Source organism: Bos indicus x Bos taurus, chromosome 20 (assembly GCF_003369695.1).
Source record: "Bos indicus x Bos taurus breed Angus x Brahman F1 hybrid chromosome 20, Bos_hybrid_MaternalHap_v2.0, whole genome shotgun sequence".
Lineage (NCBI taxonomy): Eukaryota > Metazoa > Chordata > Mammalia > Artiodactyla > Bovidae > Bos > Bos indicus x Bos taurus.
Genome location: NC_040095.1, coordinates 61,522,641 through 61,536,870, shown reverse-complemented (window position 1 = coordinate 61,536,870; position 14,230 = coordinate 61,522,641). Strand labels below are relative to the sequence as shown.

At 38.1% G+C, this 14,230-nt stretch overlaps 1 protein-coding gene across 2 annotated transcripts in view; it reads right to left on the bottom strand.

The window, feature by feature from the left end:
- CTNND2 (catenin delta 2) overlaps positions 1 to 14,230 on the bottom strand; it is a 1,102,711-nt gene that overhangs the window by 490,765 nt on the left and 597,716 nt on the right. For both annotated transcript variants that reach the window (XM_027520452.1, XM_027520453.1), the window contains exons 4-5: positions 6,607 to 6,641; positions 5,455 to 5,571 (exon numbers count right to left, since the gene is read on the bottom strand). In XM_027520452.1, the coding sequence (XP_027376253.1) occupies positions 5,455 to 5,571; positions 6,607 to 6,641 (152 nt within the window). The remainder of the gene's footprint in view (positions 1 to 5,454; positions 5,572 to 6,606; positions 6,642 to 14,230) is intronic.

Sequence of the window (14,230 nt, the reverse complement as noted above, 5' to 3'; positions counted from 1 at the left end):
AGCAGTTATTGCTTGCCTTGGGGTCAAGAAGGTGGGTTTACTAAAATTCAAATTTTATTTTAATCAGACCACCCTGGAAAGAAAAATAACAAAACCTTTTAAACACAACGAATTACATGTTAAGTGCTTAGGGGCTGAGACTGGTTGCCACTGTACATTTTTGAAGCTGGTTTTAGGCTGTATTTAGAGTTCTTGCCTGGAGAATCCCAGGGACGACAGAGCCTGGTGGGCTGCCGTCTCTGGGGTCGCACAGAGTCGGACACGACTGAAGCGACTTAGCAGCAGCAGCAGCAGTGGTGTTTTGGTCTCTTTCAGGTTAGGACTAAGATTCCAGCTCTCAAGGGCAGTGTGCCAGGTCCAATTTAGCATCAGCTATTTCATGTCTGTCCTAGCTAATGAGACCATTGATTGAATCATCACAAAAACAAGGGACGGGCAGAATCTGATGGGCTTGTGCTAATTATATGAAACATGTCAAAGCACTGGTGCATAGGAATGCGTTACATCTATGTAAATATAAAATGGCATGTTGTTCTAGAACTGAGTAGAATGTTGTGCCAATTATTCTCTTTGCTCCCCCGTATTCATTCTCTGCCCTTCTCCCCACAGAGACTGTATCACAAGGGTCCCTTGGCACTTGATTTAAGACTAGACTTGGCCAGTGAAAGGCAGGAGGAGAGAGAGGCTAGAATGTTTATTCTTCTGCTCCCACCAACCATGCCTCCTGACTCTGCTGGCACTGGTTCGTCGATTTTTCCTTTGGGACTAAGGGTGGCAAGGGCTTCCATCTGTTGCTACTCCCCGGATACTTCTTCAGGCATCGATTGTTCCCTTAATCTTGCTCACTCGTTTGTAAATGGACCCTTAATTAAATTCTCTTCATTTAAACTCTTTTTGAGAAGACTCTATTTCCCATCTGGGCCCTGATACAAACACAAATAGCAATTAGGATTTTTATTTTCTGATATTCTGAGTACTTAAAATAAGCTATAATTGATCCCTCAAATGATAATTATCTACTCAATATTTTAAAATTAATTTCCTAAATTTTACTTCATTCAGTCTTAAACTGACTCTGAAAATGTTAAGAACCAATGTTTCTTAAGAATAACAATATTCCACAGTTTACTGTGATTCAGACCCTTTGGCATAAAACTTTCAAGCTGCATTTGAATCACCTGGGCTTGTTGTTTGTTTAAATTTTACTTTGTTTAAGCTCCAATCCTTTGGCCACCTGATGCAAAGAGCCAACTTATTGGAAAAGACCTTGATTCTGGGAAAGATTGATTACAGGAGGAGAAGGGGGGCAACAGAGGATGAGATGGTTGGATGACATCACCGAAAACTCTGGGAGACAGTGAAGGACAGAAAAACTTGGTGTGCTGCAGTCCATGGGGTCGCAAAGTCCATGGGGACATGACTTCGTAGCTGAACAACAACAACAATCTTCAAACAAGAAACAGAGCCTTCAAAAACGAACAGTTAACTAAACTCCTAGGAGTCTTCAAAAAGATAAATCAGTATATAATACCATAAACTAACTAATCTTTCTGATAATCAAAAACTCAGCAGTTAGCAAATCTATTTCAAAAACCCTTACTAGTATATTTAAATTTCCTGTAATAAAGATAAATCTTTTGCAGGTAATGTTTGGACATGTTTTACAGAAATGCAAAAGTGAACACTAAACATTCTATTTCTCCTCTGTGTAGAGTGTCTCAATTTAGAAATTCACAGACTTCCTCTGTGGCTCAGTCATAAAGAATCCACTGGCCAATACAGGAGACATGGGTTCGATCCCTGGTCGAAGAAGATCCCACATGCCTTGAAGCAACTAAGCCCGTGGGTCACAGTTATTGAGCCTGCACTTTAGAGCCAGGGAACTGCAGCTACTGAGCTCCCAGCTGCAACGACTGATGCCCTAGAGCCCAGCTCCACAACAAGAGAAGCCACGGCAACGAGAAGCCCAAGCACCAAACTACAGAGAAGCTCCTGCTTGCTCCAACTAGAGAAAAGCCAGCTTAGCAATGAAGACCCAGCACTGCCAAACAAACAAATAAATTAAATTTAGGATGATTGGGATTATTAGTTGACAAAGTTATTTTTTAAAAAGTTCATATGGTTATTTATCTCCTCTAATATTTTTTTCTTCTACTCTTTAATTTTATATTACGTTATCTCTGCACTGTTTTTATAATTTATTTCCATCTTCCTAGCTTATTCTGATTTATTTAGCTCTTTTAAGGTGTCCCAAAATAAAGGGATGCTGAGCTCATTATTTGGAGAAGGCGATGGCACTCCACTCCAGTACTCTTGCCTGGAAAATCCCATGGATGGAGGAGCCTGGTAGGCTACAGTCCATGGGGTCACGAAGAGTCAGACATGACTGAGCGATTTCCCTTTCACTTTTCACTTTCATGCACTGGAGAAGGAAATCGCAACCCACTCCAGTGTTCTTGCCTGGACAATCTCAGGGATGGGGGAGCCTGGTGGGCTGATGTCTATGGGGTCGCACAGAGTCGGACACAACTGAAGTGACTTAGCAGTAGCAGAGCTATAATCTTTTATTTTTAATAATAAAATTTTGATTTCCTCTGAATGCATTTTTTTGCCATACCCTTATGCTTTCATTATAAAATGTTGCTATTTCATTTGCTTTGTAAATGTAAAAGAGTATGTAATTTTCTTCCTGCTTTCACATTTGATTCGGTAAACCCAAAAGTATGTTTCTTAATTTTAATGTCAATATATTTTTGCTTATCATTTATTGTTTACTTTTAATTTTACTGAATTATTATAAAAGAATGTGGGCCTTTCTATACTTTATAACTTTTAGAATTATCTTTACAGCCCATTAGCTGATCAATTTTTATAAATTTTCCTTGGACATATAAAGCAAACGGTTATTATTATTCAAAAAGTATACCTTTAAAAAATTCATCTAATGCGTTGATTTGTTAATTATTTATCCAACTTTCTGTGGCTGCTTCTTCTGTTATTCAGTCTGATTCTGAGAAATGTTCACATTATTTTTCATCAGTCTCTTTCATTTTTAATATTCAGATGTTACGTTGTTTGGTGCATGTATGTTCACCAGATTTTACCATATGATTATAAGTTAATATATTTTCACTATGTAATTCCTTTTGACCCTGCTTAGTGATTCTGTGGCAAATTCCACTGTATTTCACATTATTCTTCCCAATCCTACCCTTTGTGGTCGTTGTATTTGCTGTCATTTCTTTGTCTATTCTGTTTGTCTGTTAGTATTTGTCTAAATAGTAAATGTCTATTTATTTCAACATTTACTTCATTAATATAAGTATGTATATTAAACATACTCCATGATTTTATCTTCATTTTCTACAAATTTGAATTTTTTTTTTTCTGAGAATTCAGCATGCTTACATGTAGTACTAGATTGATTTATCACTTCTATTTTAACTTGTTTGCTTATTACTCTTTTCTTCCTTCCTTTTTTCTGTACTTTCCATGAATAAAAGGTATACCCTCTCCTAAAATCATAATAAAATTATGATATAATATGTAATAAAAGTATTATATAAAAATAACATAGCCTATATCATCCTTCCAAGAAGTTTTATTTCTGCTTTCCTTACTCTCTAATGAAAAAAGAGTACATTGCCTCAAATATGAATTAATATATTAATAGTTCTAACTATAACTGCCCCTCCAGAGTAAATATTTTATAGGCTTTGATAAACAAAAGGAAACAATCTTACACTGTAAAATATAAAATACAGAGAACAAGTGTAATACACTCATGCATCTGACTTTAGAAGCTTTAACGAGAGGATGTATATGGTTAAACCAGCATATTCATGATGGTGTTATTTTAAGAGTCATGATGTTATAAAGATCCTAGAGGAAATGAACTAATATGTATGCTAAATGGTTTCAGGATCACCGTGCTATCTCACTCTTCTATCTTTCCTTTATATAGCAAACACTGATGGGTTTTCAAGGAAATTATACTTTTTCAAAATTAAGAAATAAAATGCTCCACTGATTTCTGATGTAGAAATTATTAGGGTAATGTCTGCTTTAATGATTTAATTTTTAGCTTTTTGTGGGATTTTATTAAAATAGGTCAAGAGAATTTTATGATTTATTAAAATGAGGCTTGTTTCAGCTCAAAGAACTTCTATTTCTAAGTTTCAGCCACTCTGGTTGAAAAACATATAATTAAGTAGAAAAAAAAATCTTTAAATATTTTTGAGATTAATATAGCTATGGAAGATAGCTAAACATAGAAATGTAAAGAGTTCTTGCATAGTACTCTAGCATTGTACTAAATAGTATTGCATACATTATACAATTCTATTTTGGTATAGAATTGCTCCAACATTTAAGATCCCTACCAACAATCATCTATATGAGTAAAGCCTTGACTGTGTGTGCTCAGTCATGTCCAACTCTTTGCGACCCCATGAACTGTAGCCCACCAGGCTCCTCTATCCCTAAGCTGTAGGCCACAAGGCTCCTCTGTCCATAGAATTTTCCAGGTAACAATATCAGAGTAGGTTGCCATTTCCTACTCCAGGGGAACTTCCTAAGCCAGGAATCAAACCCGTGTCTCTTGAGTCTCCTGCATTGGCAGGCAGATACCTTACCACTGCACCACCTGAGAATCTCTTGACAGTTAAGTTTAAAGCAGACAGTGTGTTGATAAAACAACTATATGATGAATTTATACAATTTGCTAATCTAGATGCCAAAAAGGATGTCAGAGAATTGGTTGAAAATCACCAATATGTCAATAGTTGGTGAGAAATCTCGATGCTAATTACTGACTTGTTATGTTAGCTGCTCAGTCATGTCTGACTTTTTGTGACCCCATTGACTGTAGCCCGCCAGGCTCCTCTGTCCATGGGATTTTCCAGGTAAGAATACTGGAATGGGTAGTCATTCCCTTCTCCAGGGGATCTTCCCAACCCAGGGATCGAACCTCGATCTCCTGCATTGTGGGCAGATTCTTTACCATCTGAGCCATCAAGGAAGCCCCCGTTACTGACTTAAGAGAGTTTATAATCAAATGTGAATTAGTGTGGGGTAATGCAGGAAGGAAGTAGATGAGAGTGGAATAAAATTGATGAAATAAGTATAAACACATCTTGAAGTCCTAAGGATATGGCTCATGATTTAACTATATTAATATTAATGGGATTCCCTGGTGGCTCAGCTGGTAAAGAATCCACCTCCAATGCAGGAGACCTGGGTTCGATCCCTGAGTTGGGAAGATCCCCAGGAGAAGGGAACAGCTACTCATTCCAGTATTCTGACCTGGAGAATTCCATGGACTGTGTGGTCCATGGGGGTCGACTCCCATTCCATGGGACATGACTGAGCCACTTTCACTTCACTTTCATTAACAGTAATGACATATGCTCTTATATTTTAATTGTCTTCACGCTTAATTACCATTTGACTTACTTTCACTTGTTGAATAGTCTTGTGGGTCAAGTATTCCCGATTCCTGTAGTGATCTAATACAGGAGTCCACCAGTTCGAGACCTGTTGTGAGCTCATCTTCGATATCTTTTTGACCATCTGAAATACAATATTTCAAAGAGGTGAACAAGCACATGGTTTTGTCAACATTAAAGCTTAAGACTATCATTTAATAATCGAAAATATAGTAACTATAACTATTCAGTTCAGTTCAGTCACTCAGTCATGTCCAACTCGTTGCAATCCCATGGACTGCAGCACACCAAGCCTCCCTGTCCATCACCAACTCCCAGAGTTTACTCAAACTCATGTCCATTGAGTCAGTGATGCTATTACCTTTATGAAATTCTCATTAGGTATCACATTGTAACCCCTGGTCAACCACTATTAAAAACCAAAGCTAGCCAATTATATGTGTCCATGAAAAACATAGAGTTACTAGGGAATTGGGAAAACTTAACTCCCATGAACTGTTGAGCTTTCAGAACAACTTCACTTAATTTTAGTGTCATGTTTTATCAAATTTGTTTTTATAAGTTTCTTTCTAAAGTTCTTAAGAAAATTAACCAATAGAGGTATATGTAGAAGTAAGTATATATGCTCATCAAGAAGCTGTATTGATTTATATGTCCATCAGCTGATGAATGGATAAAGAAGATGGTGTGTGTGTGTGTATATATATATATGCACACAATGGAATATTACTCAATGTAAAAAAGAATGAAATAATGCCATTTGCAGCGACATGGATGGACCTAGAGATTACCGTATTGAGTGAAGTCAGAGAAAGACAAATACTTATAATATCATTTGTGTGTGGAATCTAAAATATGATACAAACGAACTTGTTTGCAAAACAAAACGATCCATGGACATAAGAAAACAAACATGATTACCAATTGAGAAAAGGGGTAGGAGAGGAACAAATTAGGAGTTTGGGATTAGCAGATACAACCTACTATACGTAAAACAGACAAACAAAAAGAAACGATGATATAGCACAAGGAACTAGATTGACTATCTAATAATCATAATGGAAAGGAATACAAAAAAGAATATGTATATTAATATTTATAAATCATACAACACTGTAATTCAAGTATACTTCAATAAAGAAAACAAGCTGTACCTTACCTTGTGATTGCCAGTGAAACTGCTCTTCTGCTGAACTGTAAAAGAGAGAATACATAGATATAATGAATTTGTTACAAATTAAAGGACTCTAGGCTGTAAGATGCAAAGGTACATTAAGTTAGTAGTGGGGCCTCCATGGAGCTCCCTTTAATTTCTTACTGGGAAAAGGGGTCCCGCTTTGATACAATCATAATTTTAATCTATTTGGTATATACCTCTTTGGATTCACCGGTATTAACATGTCATAAATGGAATCATTCAGTAATTTTCAAGAGAACAGCTGATTTTTTTACAAACCACAATCTATTGTACTTATCACTTACGACAGTTTCTACACACATGAAGTTCTACGCAACTGTAGCTATTTTAAAACACAAGTCTGAATAGTTTCATGTAAACTCTGTAAGGTGTTCTAATAGAGATATAACTTTCTCCATTTTCATTATAAAGAGATAAAATAAATCTACACCTTTTCCTAGACATACCTTATAAGCAGTTCCTTTTAGCTGTTTATTATATTTCAAATTAAGTAATATGAAAATCACAACACTTTACCACCCACCAACTATACAGTTCCCAAGTTTCCACTTTAGAAATATATCATATAATAAAAATCACCCAGGTAGAAAGGGTGGCTCATGCAAATGACATGCCAAAGATATTGTGCAGATTGTACCTAGGTGGGCACATAAATTTATTTTAAATGATTTTTTTTAAAAATACATGCTGCTGCTGCTACTGCTAAGTCACTTCAGTCGTGTCCAACTCTGTGCAACCCCAGAGACGGCAGCCCACCAGGTTCCCCCATCCCTAGGATTCTCCAGGCAAGAACACTGGAGTGGGTTGCCCTTTCCTTCTCCAATGCATGAAAGTGAAAAGTGAAAGTGAAGTCACTCAGTCGTGTCCGACTCTTCGCAACCCCATGGACTGTAGCCTACCAGGCTCCTCCATCCATGGGATTTTCCAGGCAAGAGTACTGGAGTGGGTTGCCATTGCCTTCTCCTTAAAATACATAAATAAATTTAAAATTTCTAAGTATGAACAGCGCTTTCATTATATATGCAAATAGTTCTAACATACCCTTTTTTATATGTCAATAGTTTGTGGGAAATCTATATGACAATTACTGACAGGTATCATTTTGAGAATGATTTTCTACACTTATTTACTAGATCTTTTACTCTGATCAAGGCACTTCTATGAATAGCTCATCAGTTTCACAACAAGAAGTAGGTTTTAGAACTTTAATTTGTACCTTAGAAATGGTTTCTGAATACATTTGCTGAGGAAAAAGGCAATTCTGGTATAAATGAGTGTTCAGAATAGCCATGATTGATAAGAGCAGCCCCTCAGGAGACTGTTTTAGGGCATCTTTCTCCTCAGCCAATCCATTTTAGCAAAGTGAAACATGGTTTTGCAATGATGAGCGCTATAGACAGTTGATACCTAAAATGATAACATTACAAATTCACTCTGATGCAGCTCCTCCTTTCATCAAAAAGTGTATCATTATAAAGCAGTAACAACTAAGTGCACGGTTTAACACCTTAAACATAAATGCAATACTATAGTTAATATTTAAAAAAAATTACAAAGTATGTTCAGTTAGTAAGTGGCCGATAATATAGGGCTGGAAAGTGTTTTCAAAATTGTACTGAGTTGAATGGTATCCTTTTCCCCCCAAAGATGTGTCCACACCAAATCCCTAGAAATTGTGAAAGGTTACTTAATGGGAAAGGGTTTTTAAAGATGTAATTAAGGTAAAGATCTTAAGATGAGAGCTTCTGAAACTCAATGATCAATGTCCTTATAAAAGACACTAGAGGAGAAAGACACAGAGGAGAAGGTCTTGTGAAGGTCTTGTGAAGATGGAAGCAAGAGACTGGAGTTATGGAACTATAAGCCAAGTAATGGCTGGAGCCAGCAGAACCTGGGAGAGTTAAGAAAGGAAACTTTTTCCTTAGTATTCCTCCATAAAGAAGACTGAGTGCTGAAGAATTGATGCTTTCGAATTGTGGCACTGGAGAAGACTCTTGCAAGTCCCTTGGACAGTAAGGAGATCAAACCAGTCAATCCTAATGGAAATCAACCCTGAATATTCATTGGAAGGACTGATGCTAAAGCTGAAGCTTCAATCCTTTGGCCACCTGATGAGAGGAGCTGACTTATTGGAAAAGATCCTGATGCTGGGAAAGATTGAGGGCAGGAGAAGAGGGTGACAGAGGATGAAGTGGTTGGATGGCATCACCAACTCAATAGACATGAGACTGAGCAAACTCCAGGAGATGATGAAGGATAGGGAAGCCTGGTGTGCTGCAGTCCATGGGGTCACAGAGTCAGACACAACTCAGTGACTGAAATGACTGAATTAAACTGAGGGAACATAGCCCTGTCAGCATAGGTGATTTTGAACTCCTGAGAGAGTCAGTTCATAGGTAGGTTGATAAGAAGTCCAGGGTTCCTGAGGAGGAGAAAGGGGTCTGGAGTCCTCTAGAAAGAGAAAGGGATCTGGGGCTCTCAAGGAGAAAAAGACATTTTCTACATGGCTTTGATTTAATCAATATAACAATGTATCTTGCTCGAGGACATGTTTCTCCTTAACAAGAAGGTTTTCTGACCAATCTTGTTATCTTAAGAAGTATGTTATGGGAGTAGGTCTGGTAATACCTTTCTATTGTTAAATCTAATCTTGTTCATTTAAGATGCATGTTGTGGGAGTGGGTCTGGTAAAGTATATAAGGCCTTGATAAGACTAGTGATGGGGGCACTCTCCATCTGCCTTCTGTTGTCTTTGTCAGAAGCTTTGTCTGTCCCTTTTCTTACTTTAATAAAACTCTGCTACACAAAAGCTCTTGAGTGATAAGCCTAGTCCCTGGCCTCGAAGCTAAATCTTCTTTAGAGATTGCGAATCCAATATCGTTCACCCTAAGTTATCACTTCTGGTCCCCAAACTGTGAGGTAATGAATTTATTTTAAGACACTCATTGTAGTAATTTGTCATGGCAGCCCAAGGAAACCAGTACAGTACTTTTCTGGCATGACCAAATGTTTACATAGTACAGCCTTCAAGATTTACGACTATCTGTATGCTACTACATTCCTTTTACCAATTCAGTTCTTTGCCAAGTACTTATTGTATACTAGGGCTGTGCGAATGCATGACAATCACTTATATCTTTTGGTACCTGGGGAGTAGCTATCTTATTGATGTTAAATAACTTGGCCACATATAGCTCAATATATATAAAAAAATTAAACGACATGATTTAAAAAATGGGCAGAACTGAGTGGACATTTTTTCCAAAGAGGAAATGCAGATGGACTCCTGGCACGTGAGAAGATGCTCAACATCGCTAATCATCAGGGAAACACAAATTAAAACCACAACGAGGTAGCACTTCACACCTGTCAGAATGGCTGTCATCAAAAAGAACACAAACAACAAATGTTGACAAGGATGTAGACAAACGAGAACCCTTGTACACTGTTGGTGGGAATGTAAATTGATGCAATCTCATGTGGAAAACAATATGGAGGTTTCTCAAAAAACTAAAATATGTAGTTCTCAAAGAACTACATATGACCCAGCAATTCCACTTCTAGGTATTCCAGTAATTAAAAAATACATGTGCATCCAATCTTCATAAGAGCATTGTTTATAGAAGGCATTCTGGGTGTCCATCAACAGATATATGCCATAAAAAAGAATGAAAATTTTCCATTTGCAGCAACAGGGATGGACTTAGCAATATGCTAAATGAAATAAGTCAGACAGAGAAAGACAAATGCTATCTGCTGCTGCTGCTGCTGCTGCGTCACTTCAGCCATGTCCGACTCTGTGCGACCCCATAGACGGCAGCCCACCAGGCTCTGCTGTCTCTGGGATTCTCCAGGCAAGCACACTGGAGTGGGTCGCCATTTCCTTCTCCAATGCATGCAAGTGAAAAGTGAAGTCGCTCAGTCGTGTCCGACTCTTCTCGACCCCATGCACTGCAGCCTACCAGGCTCCTCCGTCCATGTGATTTTCCAGGCAAGAGTACTGGAGTTGGGTGCCATTGCCTTCTCTGTAATGCTATATGGTATCACTTATATGGGGCTTTCCTGATAGCTCAGTCAGTAAAGAATCCACCTGCATTGCAGGAGACCCAGGTTCGATTCCTGGATCAGGAAGATCTGCTGGAGGAGGGATAGGCTACCCACTCCAGTGTTCTGTCCTGGAGAATTCCATGGAATGTATAGTACTGTACAGTATTCTGGCCTAGAGAATTCCATGGACTGTATAACTTATATGTGGAATCAAAAAAAAAAAAAAAGAACCACCAACAACAAACTAGTGAATAAAACAAACAATTATGCAGACTCACAGGAATAGAGAAGAAAACAGTTGTTACCAGTGGAGAGAGTGTAGGAAGGAGGGGCAAGGAGGGGGGAAGGGTTATCATGGGATTACACAAAATTGTATGTGTGAAGCTTTTCTTGAAAACTGTAAATCACTGTAGAATTTAAAAAATCCCCCATCCAATCAAAACAACATCAACAAAAAGTCATGGAGGAAAATCCAGTTGCTACTTCCCACTTGAAACAATAAGATTGCATAAGTCACTGGAAGTTTCTTCCATGCTCATCAAAGCCCTGCTCTCCACTCCTGGGCACACTGAAGATCACACTTCTCTACCACCCTGCATGTGGATGGGGCCATGTACCACCTCCTGCCAGAAGCACAGATGGGTGGACATGTGATTTCCACACATTCCCTTGTGAAGCCCTATGTTGAGAAGGGTCCCTGAGTAACCACATGCTGGGGAAATTTCTGCCAACCCAGAGAAGACACAACATGAATGAGAAATAAACCATAGTTTTGTTAAAACTCTGAAGCTGGAGGGTTGTTTTCTTGGGCAGAATAAATGTCACACTGAGAAATACAGAAATATGCCATTATTTGAGTTCATTAGGCATTTCCAACTTCTCCATCTTTCATTTCCACAGTTTAGAGCTGGAAGAACACGTCTCGGGTCACCCTAGCACAAATAAGGCAGTGCTCCTGCATTTCACATCCTTTGAGATTTATCCACTCATCCACAGTAATGGGTGATTTTACACACAACTACACATCACACTGTTACATAATATTTACTTTTTGTTCATTTCTTTAAAAAAAGTTTCAATTTTATGTGCAACAGAAACATGAAGAAACATTTTTTATTACAATTGAAAAAATACTTATACAGACTTATACAGACTGTTCCTGCCTATATGCTGGCAGTAGCAAAACAAAGGAAACAACCTAAGGGAACAACAATAGGGAAACAGATAAATTCTGCTCCATAATAGTAGGATTCCACATCATATATCACATAACATGGAAAAACACCACTTGGCAGCTAAAGCAAATTAGCCCGATATGTAATGTACATAAAGTGAAAGGGTCAGTTGCTTAGTCATGTCTGACTCCTTGCGACTCCATGGACTGTAGCTTCCATGGACTGTAGTCTCCCCTTTCTCCAGGGGATATTCTCAACCCAGGGATCAAACCCAGGTCTCCCACATTGCAGGTGGATTCTTTACCAGCCGAGCCACAAGTGAAGCCCGAGAGTACTGGAGCAGTAGCCTATCCCTTCTCCAATGAACCTTCCCCACCCAGGAATGAAACTGGGGTCTCCTGCATTGCAGGTGGATTCTTTACCAATTGAGCTATGAGGGAAGCCCATAGTCCACTAGGCTCCTCTGTTTATGGGATTTCCCAGGCAAGAATACTGGAGTGGGTTGCCATTCCTTTTTCCAGCGGATCCTCCCAATGCAGGGATCGAATCTGGGTCTCTTGCATTGCAGACAGAGTCTTTACCATCTGAGGGAAACCCAATGTATACATGGGTCAGGCTCAAAAGCAAAATATAGAGTGGAAAACATATACTGCACAGAAGACATATACTTCAGGACTTCGATTATGAAAAAAATTTTAAGACACAGACTAAATAATATTGCATATAAATACAAACACACACATGTACGTGTAAGAGGGAGAGAGACCACACAAAGACAGATTAAAGAGATGCACCCAAACTCACGATGGTGAGAGCAGAGGAAAATAAGTCTGAGCAGGGACAAAAAGGGACTCTCACTTTTATCTCAAATGTTTGATGTTATGAAAAATGGGGGGAAAAAAGGTTTCTTAAATTCTTAACATGAATTTAAGAATATCTTTGACACTTGAAACCGGGAAATCACAATTCTTACATTAGAAACATGTTCAGTTAAATATTTTCATAAATCCTTGTGACTCAGTTCTACATCATATTCTCATCATTGTCAGAATCACTCAGAATTGAAACTCAGATGATGTGAGACAATTCTGAAATCTGTAAGTGTAAATAATTGAGGGAAGTAATGGTTTTGAATATAATGAGTCTTTTCTCTATTTTGCATATGAGAAATATGACATTATTACTTTTACTTACTATTACTTTTGCTCAAGTTTGACACAGTTTGAACATTTCAAGCGGGCAAACAATAACTTTCAAGTTCTGAGGTCATGAGGTAGGAGAAAAACTAGTTTAAACCAAAGAATAACCTTTGAGTTCCTCCAGAAATGATTTTCAGTCTTATCATTTCTAGCATGATAGTCTCCTTATCCACCTCTGGGTCGTTTCCAATATATATATATACAGGAAAGTTCAAAGAGTTTTCTTAATGTTAGGAAAAGACACAAAGTGAACCATTACTACAGCTACTCGGTCTGTTGTGAACCTGCTCAAATACATTTTCATAGTTTCTTTTTCAACTTTTTGATGCCTGAAGCACCAATTCCTTGCACTGTATTGTGTGGCATTTTATTGCTCACGATATTGTTCAAAATGAAATAAAGGAAAGGAACCATGAGTTTTGGGTTAGTTGGCTTTCAAGTTAAGCAATGTACCTAAAACATAAGCCAGAGAAACTATTGTGAAGTATTAATCAATTGCTTCCAAACTGACATTTGATGCTCGCCTACAGGAACAAAGAACCTTTTATTTACAACGCCCCTATGACCTGAAACTGTATCTTCACATAAAATCTTCTTCAGTATATGGCTTTTGCATGCAGCCACATCACAAAAATAGCCATTGGTGGTAAAATAAAATGACCTTGGTCAAAAGTCTCGAATACCATAAAAATAAAACATATTTAGAAAAAATGGTGAGACACAGTACCCGTGGAGCTCTGTTTAGGATGCTGTTGCCCTTGAATGCTATGGACAGTAACCAGTCCTTATTAATTTGGTTGGCAAGTGACCCTGCTTCTCCCAGAACTTTCTGCAGAACTGATTTCCTTCCAACTTTTTGCCTTGTGGACTCTATAAGTGTTTGTGGTCTATTCCCAAATGAATATCACAGTATCTCTACCATGCAATAAGAATGTTTATTTGTTTCTTAGGCCACACATCTTCTATCTGCTTTAACTGTTTTCATCAAAATGTAATTTTGCAGCTACTATATTATAATAATGCTTAATGGTATACGGTGGGCAGTTATAGGACCACAAAGCCCAAATGAGGAGACTGTGTGCATGGTGTCCAGTTCTTCAAGTCAGGTTCGAAGGCTAGACTCCCTTCAGCTCCGCTCCTATCAATACAGGACACTTCGGGCAA